The following is a 19,425-nucleotide window of genomic DNA, read 5'->3' on the forward strand; positions in this document are numbered from 1 at the left end:
TCGCTGCTTTTACCATCTCGCACTCGCGTTATCTGTCCTCCGTCCTCCTCCGGCTCTCCAGGCGCCGAGCCCGGTTGGTTTACCCCCGTTCCAAACAGAGCCACCCTGACTGCCCAAACAAGGTGGCCTGGCCTCTCATCGCACGTCTACGAACTTCTCTCTAAAACCTGTCATACTAGCTCCAATTTTTCACGATGGCCAATGAACAACCCTACGACCCCTATATTCCCGCCGGCGGAAACCAAGCCGCCGGGGCTTCTGCGCAGAATGGCAACCAGCGCACCGCCGCATTGCAAGCGGTTAGTTCTCCCGTCTCCTGCACCAACGAAGTCCCCTTGCGATTCGGTTCAGATTGTGTGAGCGCGCGTACGTGTTCTGGATGATGCGCGCGCTGCCCTGTTGATCGCGAATCCAGAGTGGGCTCGGGGTAAACGCTGTTTGGAGTGGCTCACGATACTAACGCACTCCTCGTGTAGCAAATCGATGACACCGTCGGCGTGATGCGCGAGAACATCAACAAGGTCTCGCAACGTGGCGAGCGCCTCGACTCCCTGCAGGACAAGACCGACAACCTGGCCGTATCAGCCCAGGGCTTCCGCCGGGGCGCCAACCGCGTACGAAAGCAGATGTGGTGGAAGGACATGAAGATGCGCGTGTGTCTGGTTGTCTGCGTGATCGTGCTGCTTGTGGTTATCATCGTGCCCGGTAAGACTTCTTCCCTCTCTTGGCAGCTTCGCCTCTCGGACCGGAGACACTAACGAGGCTTCTCTCGTCTGCAGTTGCCGTACACTTTAAATAAGGGCCCGCGGCCTGTGCCACGCGAGTTGTGTCTTCTCTTGGGAATATGGGGTCTTGAATCATTCACCGGGTTTGCCTGCTCGTTGAGGCCATCGAGCTCCGTCGTTTTCTTCCCGGCTGCTAATACCTTCCTCTGCTGTTTTTTGGGCGTGTTTTGAATGACCAAATGCTTCTTCACTCTGCACCTACCACGAAACGAGTTCTTTTTACCCCCGGATCCGTTGCCTGGGTCCCGGGGAACTGCCCTGCCATGCAAATTTCATCTGGGCGGGCGAAGATGTAAATGATACTGCTGCTATGCCGTGTTTAAGTATGTTTCCACTATTCCAGCTGCGATTAGGTGTTTTTTTTTTTTTTTTTTTTTCGTTCTTCGGTCTTAGTCCAGCCACGTAGAGCATTTCTCATGGTCTATTTCGGTTCCTCCTTCCTGTTTTGCCATTCACAAAGGTATAGCTTCTGCAATATTCCACAATGTGACCCACTGGGGACACAGCATAGGGCCTGCGGCCAATCCAAGACCACCGATGCTGCTGATAACTGGAAACACTCAGGTCCTGGCGGAACGAAGCGAAGCACGGCCGACTAAGAGTGGAGGAAGTGGATAGAGGCGCCACGCAATGCACGAGTAAGAACTCGGGACCGCATCAGATAACTGGGACTATACTACCATCGTGACGTTTTGCGAGGTCTTCTCAATCCCGGAGTGGGCTTCTGCTTCTCGGCTGGTCTTCGTCCGAGTTTCGAGGGTGAAGATTACATGGCGGTGCGAACGTTGTGAAAATCTGACTTAGGGCTCTGCTCCCGGGGCAAGAGGTCCCCTATTTAGTTCACCCTTGCGCAGCTGAACAGAATATTAAGTCAAGGCATTGTTGGAATCCTTCTTTTTGAATGCTATCGATCTTAACGGTGATTGCCTATTAAATTCTCGCAGGCACAGAACACAAAGACAGGAAGGCGTAAATCGCGCTCGCTAGGGCGTTCCCCACCGCCTCCCGTCATTGGGCAACTTATCGCTCCGAGGGCCGGCCGATAATCTGTAAAATCTCTCGTTAGTCACACCTCCGCTCCCTCTCTTCCACCTCGCCCTCACGCTCTTTCCCACCCACTTCTGAGAGAAAAAGGTGAGCGTGTCCCTGACCTGCACAGTTTCAATTGCAGCTGCCGCATGTTGGCGACCAAGATGCTGTCCCTCCGCTCTGCTGTGCGGAGAGCTTCCACCAAGCCCCTCCGATCGCTCTCCGCACCGCATGCTTCGCCATTGCGAGCAGGCGCCACTGCCGGCGTCAAGCTGTCGACTTCCCTCCGCCAGAGCCGTGGCTATTCTCGCGCTACCGATCCTCACCTCACTTCGACCCGCAGCACTGTGGTCCAGCTGCTGAGTAACATCGGCTCCAAGCGTGAGGTCCAGCAGTACCTGTCCCACTTCACCTCCGTCTCCTCGCAGCAGTTCGCCGTTATCAAGGTCGGCGGTGCCATCATCACTGAGCACCTGCAGACCCTGTCTTCCGCACTCGCATTCCTCAACGGTGTTGGCCTCTACCCAATCGTCGTCCACGGTGCGGGTCCTCAGCTCAACCGCATGCTCGAGGCCGCTGGTGTTGAGCCTCAGTTTGAGGATGGAATTCGGGTGACTGATGGAAAGACCCTGGCTCTGGCCCGCAAGCTGTTTCTTGAGGAGAACATGAAGCTGGTGGAGGAGTTGGAGCGTATGGGTGTGCGTGCGCGACCGCTCACCGCTGGCGTCTTCTCCGCCGATTACCTCGACAAGCCCAAATACAACCTGGTTGGCAAGATCAATGGTGTTGACAAGAAGCCCATTGAGTCTGCTATCGCTGCGGGCTGCCTCCCTATCCTGACTTCTATGGCTGAGACCCCGGACGGTCAGGTTCTGAACGTCAATGCGGATGTAGCAGCTGGTGAACTGGCCCGCGCTCTGCAGCCGCTGAAGATTGTCTACCTGGCTGAGAAGGGTGGTCTCTTCAACGGTGATACCGGCGAGAAGATTTCCGCGATTAACCTGGACGAGGAGTATGAGCACCTGATGAATCAGTGGTGGGTGCGCCACGGTACCCGCCTGAAGATCAAGGAGATGAAGGAGCTGCTGAGCGACCTGCCCCGCTCATCCAGTGTTGCCATCATCCACCCCGCTGATCTCCAAAAGGAGTTGTTCACCGACTCTGGGGCTGGTACCCTGATCCGCCGCGGTAACAAGATCCACGTCAAGACTTCTCTGTCTGAGTTCGAGGACCTGCAACCCCTGAAGGAAGTCCTGGTTCGCGACCGTGAGGGTCTCGACGCTCGCGCGGTAGTCGACCGTTATGTCGAGGGACTGAAGGAGCAGGATTTCAAGATCTACTACGACGACCCCATGGAGGCTCTGGCTGTTGTTCTGCCTCCCCAGCAGGGTTCTAAGATGGCCCACCTGGCCACTTTCACCATCACCAAGTCTGGCTGGTTGACCAATGTCGCCGACAACGTCTTCGCCAGTGTCAAGAAGGACTTCTCTCAGCTCGCCTGGACCGTCAAGGAAGATGACGAGAACTTGACTTGGTTCTTCGACAAGGCCGACGGCAGTCTGAGCCGGGACGGTGAGGTTCTGTTCTGGTATGGCATTGAGAATGGCGAGGAGGTCAAGCAGCTGGTCCAGGAGTTTAACCAGCACGGCCGTCAGATGTTCGGCGACATCAACCTCGAGTCGCGCCTCCACCGTGCTCACCAAGCTGCTACCAACATTGGAAAGGGCTTTGGACTCAGCGGTGCCTCGGTCGAGCAGAAGCGTGCATTTTCATCCACCTCGAACGCTCTGCAAGCTACCCGCGCCAAACGTCCTGCGGTTGCGGTTCACGCCATCCGTACCTATGCTACCACCAACCCTAATCCTCCCCTTGGTGAGAAGAATGCCTCGAACACCCAGCCCGCCAAGGTCGCCCTGATTGGCGCTCGTGGCTACACTGGCCAGGCTCTGATTAGCCTTCTTAACGCTCACCCCAACATGGATCTTCGCCACGTCTCTTCGCGTGAGTTGGCAGGCAAGAAGCTTCAGGGCTACAACAAGCGGGAGATTATTTACGAGAACCTCAGCCCCGAAGATGTCCGTAAGATGTCTGCCAACGGCGATGTCGACTGCTGGATCATGGCTCTGCCAAACGGTATCTGCAAGCCCTTCGTTGACGCCGTGGACCAGGGCGCTGACAAGGGTAATGTCATCGTTGACCTGAGCGCCGATTACCGTTTCGACTCTGAGTGGACCTACGGTCTGCCCGAGCTTGTTGACCGGTCCAAGATCGCACGTGCGACTCGCATTGCCAACCCTGGCTGCTATGCCACCGCTGCTCAGCTTGGTATTGCGCCTCTGGTGCCCTTCCTCGGTGGCCAGCCTACCACCTTTGGTGTCTCCGGTTACTCCGGTGCTGGCACCAAGCCCAGCCCCAAGAACGATGTGGAGTTTCTGACCAACAACATCATCCCTTACAGCCTGACAGACCACATCCACGAGCGTGAGATCAGCGCTCAGCTGGGTGCCAAGATTGCGTTCATTCCTCACGTTGCTGTCTGGTTCCAGGGTATCCACGTAAGCTGTTTCTTTCCTTTCTCTGTGCGGAATGGATCTAACGTGTTTCACAGCACACTATCAGCATTCCCCTGAACAAGCAGATGACTTCCCGTGACATTCGCAACCTCTACCAGGATCGCTACGCTGGCGAAAAGCTCGTTAAGATTGTCGGTGAGGCCCCTCTGGTCAAGAACATTGCCGGCCGCCACGGTGTCGAGATTGGCGGCTTCGCTGTCGCCTCCAGCGGCGACCGTGTCGTTGTTTGCGCTACAATTGACAACCTGCTCAAGGGTGCTGCCACTCAGTGTCTCCGTACGTTGCACCGTCCCCCATTATCAGATGAGCCGCAGCTAACCTTTCTGCAGAGAACATGAACCTAGCCCTTGGCTACTCTGAGTACCAAGGCATTCCCCTGGAGTAAAGCCCCACCAGGACAAATGCAACATGTGAAAAAGATGCTATAGGTTGTTTTCTGCGCGTTGTTCGCCTGTCTTTGTCTCATACCCCGCGTGCATCTCCTAGGTCGCTATGGGTTGGAGATTCCTGTATGGTTGTTTCTTTAATGTTTTGGTTCCTGTTATATCTACTCTGCCACATCCGATCTGATCTGATCTATTGTGGTCTACTCATGTATGTTGGGCCTATCTGCGTGTCCATTGAAGACCCTCTGTGGATGTTGATCTCAACCGTGTTTCGCTTCTAGATTCCATTGAGCTTGGGTTTCCCTTATTTTCTTTTCCTTCCCGTCATCCATTGATACTCATTCTCCGGTTCGATGACTTTGTCGACGGTTTCTAGCACAGAAAAGTAAATTTACCTGCATTACATCCCGACTGCTCTCAACTTCTTGGGTAAAAGAGCATTTTTATTCTCGTTGGTTGCTTGACTTCTCAAGTACTTGGCGTATTGGAATTAATGCCAGCATTGCCATGAGAGAATCACCCATCCGCGTTGTGTCGTGCTCTCCCTCCCTCTATACTTTACCACCTCCCCATCCCTCCCCCATCCATCTGTCCTTTATCGATGACCAGATCCAAAGGAGCCGTACCGATCTCTACTATCCAGAGCAGCTCTAACCAGCTGTCGCCCAACTCACCTCGTTCATTCTCACCAAATCCACCATCTCAATCGTCCCTCAACGTACTCGAGCTCAGGCCATCCCATTTCATTCGTTCCTAAATCTCTCACTTCACCCCATTGCACTCCATTTTACGACTCAAAGTACCTGATCTAGAAAAGAGCTCACCAGCCCGAGTCCCACTGGTCTCGACGAGACGGCGCCAACATGTTCTACAGCCACGAGAGTGAGCCCCGCAAACCTGCCTATGATCGAAGATGGGCACAGCATTCACTAACACAAGCTCCAAATAGTCCTCACATCCCCTGAGCATGGCGTCGCGACAATCTGGTAAGAATCACCAACCTTCAGGACCAAGTTCTCGCAAAAGTAACCAGAACTCACAGGCTTGTCGCCACCCTGGGGTCAAGATCCATCACCCGAAGACTCAACCGCAAGGCCATTCTGGATGTGGATGTTCCGGAAGCATGCAGGGTGATCATCAATCCCGAAGCGCCGATGGCGCTGCGTCTGCAGGGTAGCTTGCTGTGAGTATCCTCCACTGAATCTAGTCCGTTGTAGGTTTCGAGTCCTTTATTCATTAACTGATTTACTCGGGCTAGATACGGCGTCTCCAGGGTCTACCACCAGCAATGTGGGTATACTCTGCTGGACGCGCAGGCGATGCACGACAAGATGATTTCCATGTTGAAGCTCATGCCTGGCGGTGGACTGGATCCCAGTGCTGGAAAAGCCAAGTGGGTACAGGGTTCACCGGTCTCCGGTTATTTGCTGACAAGCCCTGTCCCAGACCGAGTAGTCTTGTGCTGCCTTATGACCCTACCTTTCTACCAGAGACTGGTCTCCCGGGTCTGGATATTGACTTCAACCTGTTCAATGGGAGGACTGACGACAAGTCGAGTCAGCGGTTTGACCTATGGACCAAGTCGCCGGCTGGTAGTCAGTCGAGCACATCTCACATGGAGAGTATTCAACTCGAATTGCCGTCGGACGATGCCTTCCGGGATGAACTACTGGGCGTCGAAAATGAGGGGCTCAATTCGGGCAAGAAGAGAGGTCTCTTCGGGAAATCGTCGCGTTTAGACGGGGATGACGAAGAGGGAATCCTGCTCCAGCCAGACTTTGAGTTCGACGAGAATGGCAACATCGTCGAGTTCGATGCGAGCATGTTGTCGCCGCGCAAGCGGCGCAGGGCAAGTGAGAACCTGCGCGGTAGTCAGGCTCCTACAGAGAGGGCTTCTGGAGAGGACCAGGCGGGTATTGTGTTCAAATGTCGAGTGATGCAGTATTAACAGGGGTTGTAGGAACTCGCTCTCAATGAAGACACCACGCTGATGCGGGACGACGAGATGATGGACATCGATGCCTATGGCAAAGTGCAATCGGTTTTCTTTGACGAAGAACGCCCTAATAGAGAAGAACAAGAAGAGCAGCATACCCAGGAGGTTGTGCAAGAGCATCGCATCAGACGCCGGGCTCCCCGATCTATCGTTGCCGACGACATCACGACTCTTCGCACTGTGGAGCTGACCCAATGGAATGAGGAGTATCTTGCCAACATGGCTCTGGCCTCTAAGCAGAAGCGACAGAACAGGATTCCCACTGTTGCCAAAAAGAACGCCGCTTTCTGGGTGTTCGGTCAAGGCATCGGCTCCGTGGGAAACGGCGTGGGTCGACAACGCGAAGCGCATCCCCTCAAGTCCTACTCGGCCGAGGGACTTTACAACGCCCTCTGTGGTGCTCACGATAGCGCACCGAAGCGCGCTGGCGGCTTCAACGAAGGAAATGACACGACCGCCCATCTACGTCAAGAACGTGCACAGGGTGGATCAAGAGAGCCTATGGACGTGGAAATCGGCCGACAAGCCCCGTCGAGTATATACGACGATCGCTCCTCTCAGATGCCATGGAATATCACCGCCTCAGTCCAGAGTTCCCGGCACGGGCGAGTGGGCAGCGTCAGCGAGCTCTCTGCTCGAGGCGTCCCCGAGTCGGGAAGTCTCTTTGGGTGCCGGTCTCGGGGGCGCCTCGCGAGTGCAAGTCCGCTGGCCGGGCGAGGGTATCTGGACGGACGTGAGCGACTCAGCAGCCTTTCCATCCCCGGCAATACAGACGGTGAGCTCGAAGACCTGGATATCACGCAATACCTTGAAGGCGAACTCGCCGCCGACCTCGACGACATACACGCCCTATCGTCGCGGCGAACCTCGATGGTCGACCGGGCTGCACCGACGCTTGATCGGGAGAGCTTGAACTTCTTTGATTTCATCACGGCCCGGATCGATGCTTCGGAGACATCGGGGGCGATCGCATTCTCGGCTCTCCTTCCTCCGGTGGAGACCTCGCGGACAGTAGCGACGCAGGGCCTGATGAACGTGCTGACGCTCGCGACCAAGGGCCTGCTGCGCGTGTCGCAGGAACCGTACGTGGATGCGGGCATCGAGGCATGGGGAGTGCGCTATCAATATGGTGAGATTCATTTGCAGCTATGTGGGCTGTGATCGCAGTAGGGCACTATTTATCCCGCTTGTGGCTCCCGGCAGATTTGGATGCGCACGACAATGTCCGCCTAGGTGGCCTCTGGTTTCTGGTGATGTTCGTGCATGGTGGTTGAGGTTCTCATTTATTTCTGTTTCTGAATTTTCACTGCTGGCTATGCCGTGTCAGCATGCACGGGCGCTGGTTTCATGCACTCAACATGATCAAGGATCCCCGATCGGGATGATATTCTTAGGTGTGAGGGGAAAGAGGATGGAAAGCGAAGCGCTGTGTTGCGCGATCTTCAAACTTATTCTTATCATTGCTCGATCGCTCTCGATACCGAACTCGCTAGCTTGATCTCCGCATGTTTACGTTGACATTTACATCGAATCTTACCAGGAACCCGTAAGTGCGCTTGACAGTATCGCGTACATACCGCCGACAGGAACGAGGGGTACAGGAGTATCAATACTGGAATACGATCTCGTTCGCTTCGTTCTTTCGTTGCAGCATAAGCCAGCACTCTATAGGTCGCCTGAGATGCTTCAAAATCGAGTCCACAAACTTCATTTTCTTCCTTTTCCCCCAGCCTCAGTGCACTCGGTCTCGGGGGCTGTTTAACCGAGCCTGGTCGCAAATCAGCTTGGCGTCGGGCAGGTGCCGCTTGAGTCTATGTAGTTGTGGTGCCCATAGATGGATGGGAGGCTATCATTGCCTACTTCTAGTCTTATATCATGATTTCCTGTGTGTCTGGCCTCGGCTTGACTATTAATCTCGATAGATTGAGCCATGATGCGAGCCCGGCGCGTAATCCTCTCTGGCGTGCCCGAGCGGGCGCAGAGCCAGAATATAGTGCACACAACAAAGCCTGGCCAGGATGCATCAAGGACAAACGGACAAGGGGAATGAGGGGCACCGAGTATATCACAATGGAGATCACAATGGCAGCATCCATCTGTTGATTCGATCGAGCATATGAGGATCTGGAATCGTATACTTCGTGTACAGAAAAGTCGGTACCCGGACTCATAATTACGCACACGGCGCGTTTTGCGCGCCACTCGTATTCTGTCACGCTTTCCGTCTTGGTCTTTCCATTTCTTCTCCTCCTCCCTCCTTCTCCCTACCCCTACACGAACTCCCTCCCCCACCACCAACCCATCGCCCTCCCATCCACCCCCCGTCGCGTTCCATCGCGCGTGTGCCTTCCGTGTCTCCGTTCTATTTTCCTCTCACTTCCACCATGGGTCGCACCGTCGACCAAGAGGTGCACGCGGCGTTCGTCGAGTTCCGCGCCAAGGAAGACGATAAGGTGCGTGACTGTGTATTTCGTAATATTTCAAACCCTCCACAACACTAACATACGAGACCCGTTTCGGGCGTTCTGCATTCTAGTGTCTCTCCGTGCAGTGTATCTACTGCCAGCAGATCCGTGCAAAGAATACCTCGCGACAGAAACAACATCTCCTCGAGTGTCCCGGCCTCCGTGGTCACCCCAACGCGCCGCAGCCCTCCCAGCCCGCCCAGGCCCCCAATGGCATCGGTCCTACCAATGGATATCCCGGTACTCCCAATGGCCCGACTGCCGCTGCGCCAGGCCCGACGGGCCCTACTATCCCGACACCCAACGGCACCCTGATGACGAACGGCGTCAACCCGCATGCTACACCTCTGCAGACTCCGTTACAGAGCTTGCAGACCCGGCCCACAATGGCCACTCCGGGCCCGCCCCCGGTGGGCGCTCCGCCTGGCTCTGCACCGCCGTCGGCTGCGCCGTCGCGTCCGACCCCGAAACCCAAACCCAAGACGAGCACTTCCAATCTGCCTGCGCCGCCGCTGGACGACGTGCATGCCGCCTTTGTTGAGTTCCGTGCCAAGGAAGAGGACAAGGTAAGTGAAATCCTTCACGCGACGCGACGCGGGAATCAACAACCTAATGCTGGTCACTAGTGTCTGTCGGTGCAATGCATCTACTGCCAGCAAGTCCGCGCAAAGAACACCAGTCGCCAGCGCCAGCACTTGCTGGAATGCCCCACCTATCTGAGTGTGATGAAGGATTCGATTCCTGCCAACAATCTACTGCACACCTTCCCCGAAGGTGATGTCGCGCGATCATTGCAGATCCCCGCTCCGACTCTGGAACTTGACTTCCGCATGAGCATCAAGATGAACCCCAAGGTCGCTGTCGGCCCGAGCATCTGGGGCCACCGAGAGTGGGTGTCATTTATCGGGGGTCAATGGGCTGGTCGATGGGGAAAGGGAATTGTTCTGGTATGGTCGCCCGTTTCGTGAGGATGCATTGCCAGTGCTAATATTTTTTTCGTGCAGCCCGGTGGTCAAGACACTCAGATTGTGACCAAGGATTCAACTACCAACCTGCGCGCAAGCTATATGCTTCAGACGGCAGATGAACCGCCTGCGTTTGTGATTGTTCGCGCCGATGGGTGGCTCACGGGAGCCAAGGACGTTCTTGAGAAAGTCAACGATACCGGTATGGCTGACGGGATCAACCCCAGCAGTTATAAGTATCGTATCAATCTGTCCATGGAGACCGGCGATGAGCGATACACGTTCCTCAACACCCTGATGTGGATTGGTAGCGGCTGCCGGCGTGGCCATGAAGGTGAGTTGGATCATTTATAGCCGTCACTGTCACATGCTAATTCTCTGACCAGTCATTTTCGATGCTTTTCGTGTCAACTAAGGCAGTGTGGTCCCACTCTTTTGCCGTTTTTCAGCGACTGGTCTTCCTGTTTGTTATCGTTTATTCTCTGTTCGAGATGGAAAAATGGTGTTTCTTGTTTTATCAATGAATTCGAGGCGCAGTCCTTATGGTGACTGCTTTTTGGGCGGATGAATCTATTCCGGGCGACTAACGAGACGCTGTGGCTTGATATACAAATCCAGTGCAGCCCGCGATCCAGTCACTGTTTTCACCCGCTCTCCCTTTTCTTCTGATGTATCTCTTATACGGTGTTATTTTATCTGTGATATGGGCTAAGGGTTCTGATTTTGCGTGTTCACAATGGTGGCCCCCCAGCTCTGCCACGAAGGTGTTTCTCTGTATCTGTTTCCGTCTCCAGTCTGAGCTCCATGTGTTTTTTATGGCTAGGACCGGTTCTCTATGCAATTTATTCGGATCTTGATACTTCAGCCTGTTCTATTGAATTGCACCCCTAAGCGTATGCAAGAGTAAAGAACTGCCGAGTACGTTTCTTTCCAGCCCGTTCGGTATCCGTCCGTTGAGTGTTGTAATCCGCGTTTACCCCGGACTCGAAACGGATCCACCCACCCGCCTGCAGAACTGCAGGGCGATCGCCGGAACCAATACCGGTCTTCGAGCATGTATTATTATTGTTCGCTCGATTCTCTAGACTCGTCTGTTCGTCTGAATGGTATTATCCTGCGAAGTGCCCTTTTTACCTCCATACTAATACCTGTGTTGATCATACTTGGTTCCCGAAGTATATACCTTTTGCCCTCCCATGTACGTATCGGTGCTCCATGGCGAGAATAGAATCCTAGGTATCACTTTAGTCCATATGTACAATATAGATCTACTCCACTGCTTCCATGGGTCGCTCGCGCGTGGTGATCTAATCGCCGTCCGCGCCCGGGCGGGTCCCCCGCGCGTATGTTATCCTGTACTTCTCCCATACCTCGATGTACTCGGCGTCTCGTACCTGGTATGTACACTTGTACATCCGTACCTGGCTGATCTGGTAATCTGGGTATGGGTGTATACTATGTAGCAGGGCCAATACGCACCTAGGTATCTAGATCGGTCGGTTGGTTCGTAAGGTTCTTTGGTCCAAGGACTTGCAGGCGAGATTCTTGCTTTTGCCATGGGAATGGAAATATATTTTTCGGGCAGTGTCTGTCAGTTGGGTGAGGTATCTCGGAGATATATCCATGCCACGTCCCACTCTGATCTCGGCTTCGCGACACGATGGATTAATGGCAATTGATCATTCAGGATCTTTGCAGTAATGGTGGGTGATTTGGTGGGTTCTACACTACGTCTTGAGCTTGCGGAGTCGAGAGCACGGAGCAACCCGCTGCCAACGTTGGATGACCGACTCTCGTTTATTTCAAAACTCGGACGACAGGGCGTATACGATGAGATGAATACTAAAAATGATTGATATCTATCTGTAACTAACTATTTAGTTAAATATGACTACTCTGTGACATTGTAGAGTCATCCTAGGACATTCTTTCGTGTGGCTGCCCGCTTATCGCCATGACCTCGCATATGGTTTTTTAACAGGCGTTTGTTCGTCCTTTCTGCAAGAATAAGACGGCATCGATGTTATTAAACCTGCGGAGTTCGTACCAAGAGTGGCATCGCCTCAATTCGACTCGTGAGATAAGGCAGACAGGGATCGCCGTTCGTATTCACAAATGCGGGGAATCCCTGATGATATATCAGCTGTGGTAAGTGATGGCCATTTGCACACTCGACTCAGTATATCGTTATTATTCCGAGGGAATCTCATTAAAGGAGTTTCCATACTCAAATATCACCTGCGCGAGTATGGCGGGAAACACAAGCCCAGGTTTGAGGAGGTAAGAGCTGATGGCAATAAACTAGAGGGATAGTTCCTTCGTATGTGAGAAAGCCAGTTATTCGAGGGGATGGCTAATTAAATTTATTGAGAGAATGAAGAGAGAAGATCCTGCTAGAAGAGGGACTATCGGCTCCATTACCAAATAGCAACCTTAGGATGTGAGACTTGGGAGAGGGGGTTTCTCTGCAAGAACTACGCAGTGTATGACATACCATAAAAGAACATTACGATGACTGTTGCATACCTGTGTCATTGGTGAACGCTATTATACATTGGCATTATCCGCTGCTGAAAATACTCGTACAGATCTTGGGCTGTCCCCGTCTCTCCCCTCTATCCACCACACCCCACTCACAGGATCTCGTCTCCCTCCTCCGTCACATCCTTCGTGGTCCAGTCCATAGACCATTCCACGGGGCAGACGCTGGTCTCCGCGGTCGGAGTCACGGGGCAAATCTCCATCTCGCTGTCATCCATCTGGATGCAGCCCGGTGACACGGCGGGAAGAGCAAGGGGAAGAGAGTCGGAGGTGGGGAGATTGGTGAGGTTAGCCGACGTGGCGTGGGCAAGGGACCCATGAAGGCCACCGAAGTGCTTCTCCAGGGCGGCGAGAAGCTCCAACCACTCTGGGTCGAACTGCAGGGCGTGCTGGAGCATCGCCGCTGCGACCAGTGGCCGGTGGCGGATGGCGTCGACGAGGGAGTTGTAGTACTCCCCGAGCGAGACTAGCCAACGGCGGTTAGTCTAGCTCGATGCTGGTATCTTTCGCCAGGCGGGTTTCGGGGCATACGTACCGGTCTCGGGCGTTCCAGCCCAGTGGAGGCCTAGCCAGATAAACTCGGGCGCCAGGAGGATGCGAAGGATCCATGCCTGCGGGGATCCCGCGCCGATAATGCACACTAGGTGCCCTAGAAGCTCGTTGAGGTCCCAGGCCAGCGCGACAATGGCTGGATCGTGACTGGAGTCCAGCTCCAGCACGTCCTGTATCAGGCCCCGCTGCCCCCATTGGATCAGGTTGCCGTTGGCGTAGCCGCTGGCGAGCGCCTGGATCTGGGGCTTTGTGAAGCCGTGGACGTTGGGGAAAGACATTTCCCCCTTGGGCAGGCCGAGGTCGAGGTCCATACACATCAAGTGTATGGAAGGGAGAGGAGAGGAAGGGAGAGGAGAGGAGAGGAGAGGAGAGGTGGACACGGAGAAGTATTGAGGATGCCATCAAATCGGTTTATATAGGAGGGCTTGCGAGCAAAGGTCGTAGTGAATGCATCTTAAACAAAAGAAGTGAATTAAAAGAGTCCTTGGTGAATAGAAATGATAGATCTGCTGCCTATTTACGTGAAGAAGAATATGTCATCGGGATCTTGATGAGGGTTATGTTGATCCCCGCACGAACTATACATTCTGCAAAGAGCAACAATAGTCAATACAACCAGACGCGATAGACACTCGAGTTACCTAACTATACCCCGACGCCACACAAAGTCCAACGCAGCGCCAGTTCAGATTCCAATCGTAGTCGACCATTCATGAATCACGCTTCTCCCCTCACGCCTTCTCCAAGCTCGGCAACTCCCCGCATGCTTATCACCCTCACTCGTCCCGACTCGCGCGGCTTCCGAACTGCTTTTCTGTCATTCGCTACTTCCCCGTCTTATCTCTCTCTCTTTTCTCCCCCTCTCCCCCGTGATAACAATTTCTACTCTTCTACTCTCGAGTCTTCGTGTATCATCCCTTCATAGCCTGGGTATGGAAACGATCAAAATCCCATCTCCCTCCACGATTCTTGACTCGGCCGACTCGCCCCCGGCGGCCGCGCGGGGAAAGCCTGCTTCGCCGCCCAAGAGGACGAAGCAGATCGCCACGGCGACGCAGAAGCCCAAGCAAACCAAAAGTCGCAATGGTACGATTCTACGATCTCGTTCCAAGGGGAACGAAATTCACGAAGAGCCCACAGAAGCACTGCGGGTGCTCTTCTGCAGTCTAGTTGCCTGCGCAGACACGCTGACCCGATATCCCCGCCTCGCCCAGGATGCATCACTTGCAAAGCGAAGCGGCTAAAGTGCGACGAGACCAAGCCGACCTGCCAACAGTGCGAGCGCCGCAAAGTGACCTGTGGCGGATATAAGAAGGACTTCAAATGGCGCCCGTTTGAAGAAACCAATCTCGCTGCGGGTCGCCCGATCGCCAAGCCGAAGAAAGGTTGGTATCGACCGGCGTGGATGCTGGGCTGATGGTTGACGGATGGACTAACGCCCATATAGCCAACACCGCGGCTAATACCCCATCGCACCCGCTTATCTCCGTCATTCACCCCCCGAAATTGTCCACATCTCCAACGACTAAGCAGTCGACATCGTCGATTCGGGGACCGTCAAATCCCAATGATACATCACTACAGGGCCCTTCGTTGCAGAGCTCGCCAGCGAGCAGCAAGAGTTTTCTTTCTGCTGACACGCAATCTGCTGATGAGTATCCTGTGTTCCCGGAGGAATACTCCACGAACGAGGAGACAGTCCCTGGCATTGGTGTGTCGGCCTCGACAGATTCAGATCCTTTTGATTTCCTTTCGTTTCTTGATCCCTTTCAACATGCCGTACCCTTGGGGGATGACTTGATCCCAGACACAGAGTTCGATGGCCCTGGTACCGGACCAATGGTATTTGGACCGCAAGGGTTCCATTCTACCTCAGCACCGGAACTCAGTTTCACCGAGTTAATGTGTAATAACGGAGAAATTGAGGAGATTCTACGACCATGTGATACCGACGCCGGCCCGTGGAATTTGACTTCCTCCGGACAACATGAAACTCCTTTTGATTTCTCAAGCCTTCCTAGCCGGCCTACTCTAGCCCCAGACAGCCAAGAGATGTTGGCTGTGCGCTTTGATAAGATCACCTGTGGCATTCTGTCCATCAAAGACGGCGTAACCGAGAATCCCTGGCGTACGCTAATATGGCCTCTAGCCAAAGATACCCCAGCCTTGTACCATGCAATCTTTGCGCTGTCGGCCTTTCACTGCTCCAAAGAGAACCCGTCTGTGAGAGTCCAGGGTGTCAAGCACATGCGCCAGAGTATGACCTGCCTGAGACAGCAGATTCAGAGTATGCGGGCTGATACTGCGCTGGCAACCAGTCTGGCACTGGCTTTTGCCGATACGTGGGACCAAAACACCCGCACCTGTGTTCAACACCTACGCGGTGCGAGGGCGTTGATGCTACAAGTGCTCAATGCAGGCCTCCAGGGAGGCCTGAGTGGGGGTGAACTGGACCGCGTGCGTTTTCTTTACAATACTTGGACATACATGGATGTAATTGCTCGACTTACCTCACTGGATGATTCTGGCCCGGAGGATCACAACCCGGACATCTTCCAGCTGCCGGGAGATGCGGTCCATGAGATCGATCCGCTGATGGGCTGTGCAGCTACTCTCTTCCCGATCATTGGCCGGGTTGCAAGGCTCGTCCAGCGCGTGCGCAAGACTTCTACCAATTCGGTGTCGATTGTGGCGCAGGCTATGGAGCTCAAATCGCTGATCGAGCAGTGGGAGCCTCCCCAGTGGTTTGAGCAGCCGGAGGACCCGACGTCTGACGTCCAGCACAGCGTCCAAGTGGCATATGCCTATCGGTGGGCCACCCTGCTCTACCTGCACCAGGCCGTTCCAGAAATGCCCTCTGAGCCAGCCGAAGAGCTGGCTAAGCGAGTTCTGATCCTGCTGGCAACCGTCCCGTACACGTCTCGCACAGTCATTGTACAGATGTTCCCTCTTCTGGCCGCTGGTGCGGAGGTCGATATGCCAGACGACCGGAAGTGGGTGATGGACCGCTGGACTACCATCCAGTCTCGTTTGATGCTTGGAGGTATTGACCGCTGTCTGGATGTGCTGCGGGAAGTGTGGGCGCGCCGGGACGCGCTCAAGGTAGAGAAGCAACAGCAAAGCCTCGTCACTCGACGCACGAAGTCGCTCTCGAGTGAGAAGAAGGGCAAGAACGGCTCTGCCCTGAGCGGGTCGGACGATGCGTCGCGAGCGTTCCACGGCCGCATCCATTCTCGCGATAATGAGAGATCGCTCCATTCGAGGGCTGGCTCCTCTACGTCCAAGTCCACGCCGTCGAGACGCGGCTCTGCATTTTCCCCACTAGAGAATATCGAGTTCGAGAGGACGGTGCGAAGCAAGCTGCACTGGCTGAATGTGATGGCCGAATGGGGATGGGAAGGTACGTGGTTGATTGGTCGTTGACCTGTCCCGGCTTGGTTACTGACACGCATACCTGCAACAGTCTTCCTTGGTTGATGCCGTGCACATTTTAGCAATGGCCAGCCATGTGGGCGTTGCCTCAGGTAGGCCACTTTTCTGGCTTGTGTTCCTGAACTCAGAGCATGAATCGAGCATGACGAGCCAAGTAAAATTCTTCGTGAATTCCTTGCTATACTAACCTTACGACTAACGACGCCAACTAAGCTTGTTTCCCCCCTTCTCTTCCCTTGTGTTTCAAATTGAATTCTGCAAGGCTCCCAGAGTCTTGCACCGAGCGCGGCGTTTCCGGATCTTGCTTTATTCTTCGATGTGATCTTCATGACATAGTGCTCTGACTCAATTGGTTCTTTTTCTTGGTGACCCTGTGGTTCTCTGATCTGACTGCCATGCTGCACGGTCTGGGTGCTAATGCTCCCAGCAATCCCGCGTTGACTGATGCCCATGCCAGCCAGCACTCGACCGCAGGCTTTCCACCCATGGCACCTTACCACCCATGCTACACAGTCGATGCCCTGACGCAGCTTTGCCCTCCTACGACTCCTTGGCCCACTGCTTCCCGCTCCACAGTCCACCAGTTGTCCACAGCCAGTAATCCCGACCTTTGATCAGCCATACCATCCAGCTAGGAAGCTGGTACCCCATCGCCGCCCCCACGCCTTTACTTTGTCCGATGGGCACCATCTGCGTCTCCCGCGTGTCTTCCTGGTACTCGCGATCCGCCCCGACCGCCGCCTCCGAGCCCGACGCAAGCAGTAAATCGCGCTTCATGTTCGCGCCGAGCACCGGCACCGCATTGAGGATTGCGTGCACGGCTGGCCGAGAATAAGACGCCACATCGCCAATAGCGTAGACGCGCGGCCCAGCTCCGTCCACCCGTAACGTGGACCTGTTGTTTTCCACCCGACCATCCAAGCCCAAGAGAGATTTCTCGATGTACCCCGTGTTAGGACTCGTCCCAGTAGCAGGAATGTAGATATCTGCCTCGAGCGTATTCCCATCCGTAAGGGCCACTTTGGTCGGCGTAACCAACGCGTCTGCCGTGCCCGAGTTCTCCGGCGTCACGGCCGCGACTTGCGTATTCTTCACCACGTTCACTCCGACCTGAGCGAGGAATGTTTCCGCCTTTGCAGCGATACCCGGCCGAAGAGCGGGCAGGATCTGCGTCGCCGATGTGACAACCGTGATGCGCACCTTTGGCTTCTCCATCTTGCAGTTCAGCCAGCCTGCCCGCCCGTTGAGGTACTCGCCCAGTTCGCCAGCAGTCTCGACACCGGCCGGCCCTCCGCCCGCGATGACGATATTCTTCGCGGCTGGCAGGGCCTCTCGGAGAGTCCCCCAATTTCTGCGTAGGAACCCCGAGTCTGCATCCCGACTTAGACCGAGTAGAGGTGACGGCGTGGACGCACCGGTGGCGATCACCAGGGCATGGTACTCGACCGACTCCTCCCTCTGCGTCGCTGCAGACTGGATCAACACCGTGCGCTTGTCATGATCCAAATGCACTGCGCTCCCATGCTCGAAGCGGAAATTCGCCGCTGGATATCCCGCAAATAACTCCGGTATCGACACGAAGAGTTGATCCTGCGGAAGGAGGTCGGCCGAGACCATCGCGCGCGGACAGGCCGGGCGACAGAGCACTTCGGTCGATGGACTGACTAGGACGACCTGGTATGAGTCCGGACGTGGAAGGCGCGGGACAGCGTGTTTGAGGAGGTAGTGTGCCGTCGAGAGGCCGGCGTAGGAACCACCGAGAATGAGGATGTGCTTTCTTGGTTCTGGGGCGGTTGTTGCCATTGTGCTTTGGGTCTGACTCTAGATTCAAATCCGAGACATGGCTTTTTGTATTGCTGCGGGAGTGGGTTTCTTTTATACCCGCGACGTGAATACTGCAATACTACATAGGGACTAGCTGCGCTCTGGTTTGGATTGATCCGCAGCCCCGTTCTGGATCTCGCCATGCTAGAGTGTAGGTGTGTTACTCTAGCTGTGTATAGGAGAGCCTCTCTTTTGCGCGGCCAATGATATGCTGCGATAGACAGTCGGGTCCTGTTCGCCCCATTCCTTGTCCTACTCGGCCTTATCCTCGCGACAATCGGAAGGCCGACCACCGGTCGTAAGGCCGAGGGAATGAAGCCACCCACTGTTTTATTGGGCGTGGCCAACTTTTTAATTTGGCGAGATGGCGGTGGATATGGTTCATGTAAGCCATGACGCATGGAACCTGGGAGAAGTTAGGGCTGAATTATTCCCACGGGATGTATTCGGGTGCTTTGCTCTAATTTTCTACTCAGCCGCACTGCGAAACATAGCTTCCAATATTGTTATAATAGACCTTGGGGCCTTCATCCACTCGCGCGTACGAGTAATCGTCGGCCAAATCGGCGACTATGGTCTTAGCAACCCTCCCGGCAGCACTGAGGCCAGCGAGCGTATTTCGGGTCGCTCGAAAGCAAGTATGCGATGACTGCATGACTGCGGCAACACTCGCCGCCGCTTCTAGCTGTCAGTAATATAGCCCCAACAACCATGAGTTCCTTGACTTCTTCTCCATATTTGGCAGGGTATCGAGAGACCACCTGTCCCCGATTTCCCGAGCTGGTAACAGGGACGGCATTTTTGCTGATTTGCGCTTCCAGAATCTGTTTGAATCGGTGAATCTTGTTCGTTTCGCTTCGTTCGACCGCTCGGAGAA

The 19,425-nt window shown here is 54.7% G+C and overlaps 7 protein-coding genes across 7 annotated transcripts; 5 read left to right on the forward strand and 2 right to left on the reverse strand.

Annotated features, from left to right (window-relative positions):
• Positions 1-194: 194 nt before the first annotated feature.
• Positions 195-758, forward strand: N7459_001663 (SNAP receptor SNC2; the record flags this gene model as incomplete). The annotated part of the gene is made up of 2 exons (XM_056940848.1): positions 195-299; positions 477-758. 2 exons carry the CDS (start codon positions 195-197, stop codon positions 756-758), a joined length of 387 nt encoding a protein of 128 aa, XP_056805128.1.
• A 1,205-nt stretch (positions 759-1,963) lies between these two features.
• On the forward strand, positions 1,964-4,772 carry argEF (bifunctional acetylglutamate kinase/N-acetyl-gamma-glutamyl-phosphate reductase; the record flags this gene model as incomplete). The annotated part of the gene is made up of 3 exons (XM_056940849.1): positions 1,964-4,369; positions 4,423-4,663; positions 4,717-4,772. The coding sequence occupies 3 exons, from the start codon at positions 1,964-1,966 to the stop codon at positions 4,770-4,772; spliced, it is 2,703 nt and encodes a 900-aa protein (XP_056805129.1).
• An 864-nt stretch (positions 4,773-5,636) lies between these two features.
• On the forward strand, positions 5,637-7,930 carry N7459_001665 (Rad21/Rec8 N terminal domain protein; the record flags this gene model as incomplete). The annotated part of the gene is made up of 6 exons (XM_056940850.1): positions 5,637-5,655; positions 5,723-5,759; positions 5,816-5,956; positions 6,032-6,166; positions 6,220-6,682; positions 6,734-7,930. The coding sequence occupies 6 exons, from the start codon at positions 5,637-5,639 to the stop codon at positions 7,928-7,930; spliced, it is 1,992 nt and encodes a 663-aa protein (XP_056805130.1).
• A 1,223-nt stretch (positions 7,931-9,153) lies between these two features.
• Positions 9,154-10,614, forward strand: N7459_001666 (DUF3237 domain-containing protein; the record flags this gene model as incomplete). The annotated part of the gene is made up of 5 exons (XM_056940851.1): positions 9,154-9,222; positions 9,306-9,800; positions 9,861-10,181; positions 10,239-10,533; positions 10,586-10,614. 5 exons carry the CDS (start codon positions 9,154-9,156, stop codon positions 10,612-10,614), a joined length of 1,209 nt encoding a protein of 402 aa, XP_056805131.1.
• A 2,218-nt stretch (positions 10,615-12,832) lies between these two features.
• Positions 12,833-13,570, reverse strand: N7459_001667 (uncharacterized protein; the record flags this gene model as incomplete). The annotated part of the gene is made up of 2 exons (XM_056940852.1): positions 12,833-13,206; positions 13,276-13,570. The coding sequence occupies 2 exons, from the start codon at positions 13,568-13,570 to the stop codon at positions 12,833-12,835; spliced, it is 669 nt and encodes a 222-aa protein (XP_056805132.1).
• Positions 13,571-14,224: 654 nt separating this feature from the next.
• N7459_001668 (Zn(II)2Cys6 transcription factor) lies at positions 14,225-16,715 on the forward strand (the record flags this gene model as incomplete). Its single annotated transcript, XM_056940853.1, has 3 exons — positions 14,225-14,378; positions 14,507-14,677; positions 14,740-16,715. 3 exons carry the CDS (start codon positions 14,225-14,227, stop codon positions 16,713-16,715), a joined length of 2,301 nt encoding a protein of 766 aa, XP_056805133.1.
• A 549-nt stretch (positions 16,716-17,264) lies between these two features.
• Positions 17,265-18,527, reverse strand: N7459_001669 (NAD(P)/FAD-dependent oxidoreductase; the record flags this gene model as incomplete). The annotated part of the gene is made up of 1 exon (XM_056940854.1): positions 17,265-18,527. The coding sequence occupies one exon, from the start codon at positions 18,525-18,527 to the stop codon at positions 17,265-17,267; it is 1,263 nt and encodes a 420-aa protein (XP_056805134.1).
• Between the last annotated feature and the right edge of the window lie 898 nt (positions 18,528-19,425).

Source organism: Penicillium hispanicum (assembly GCF_028827665.1).
Source record: "Penicillium hispanicum strain IBT 35686 chromosome Unknown utg000001l_segment0_segment0, whole genome shotgun sequence".
In the NCBI taxonomy this organism is placed as follows: Eukaryota; Fungi; Ascomycota; class Eurotiomycetes; order Eurotiales; family Aspergillaceae; genus Penicillium; species Penicillium hispanicum.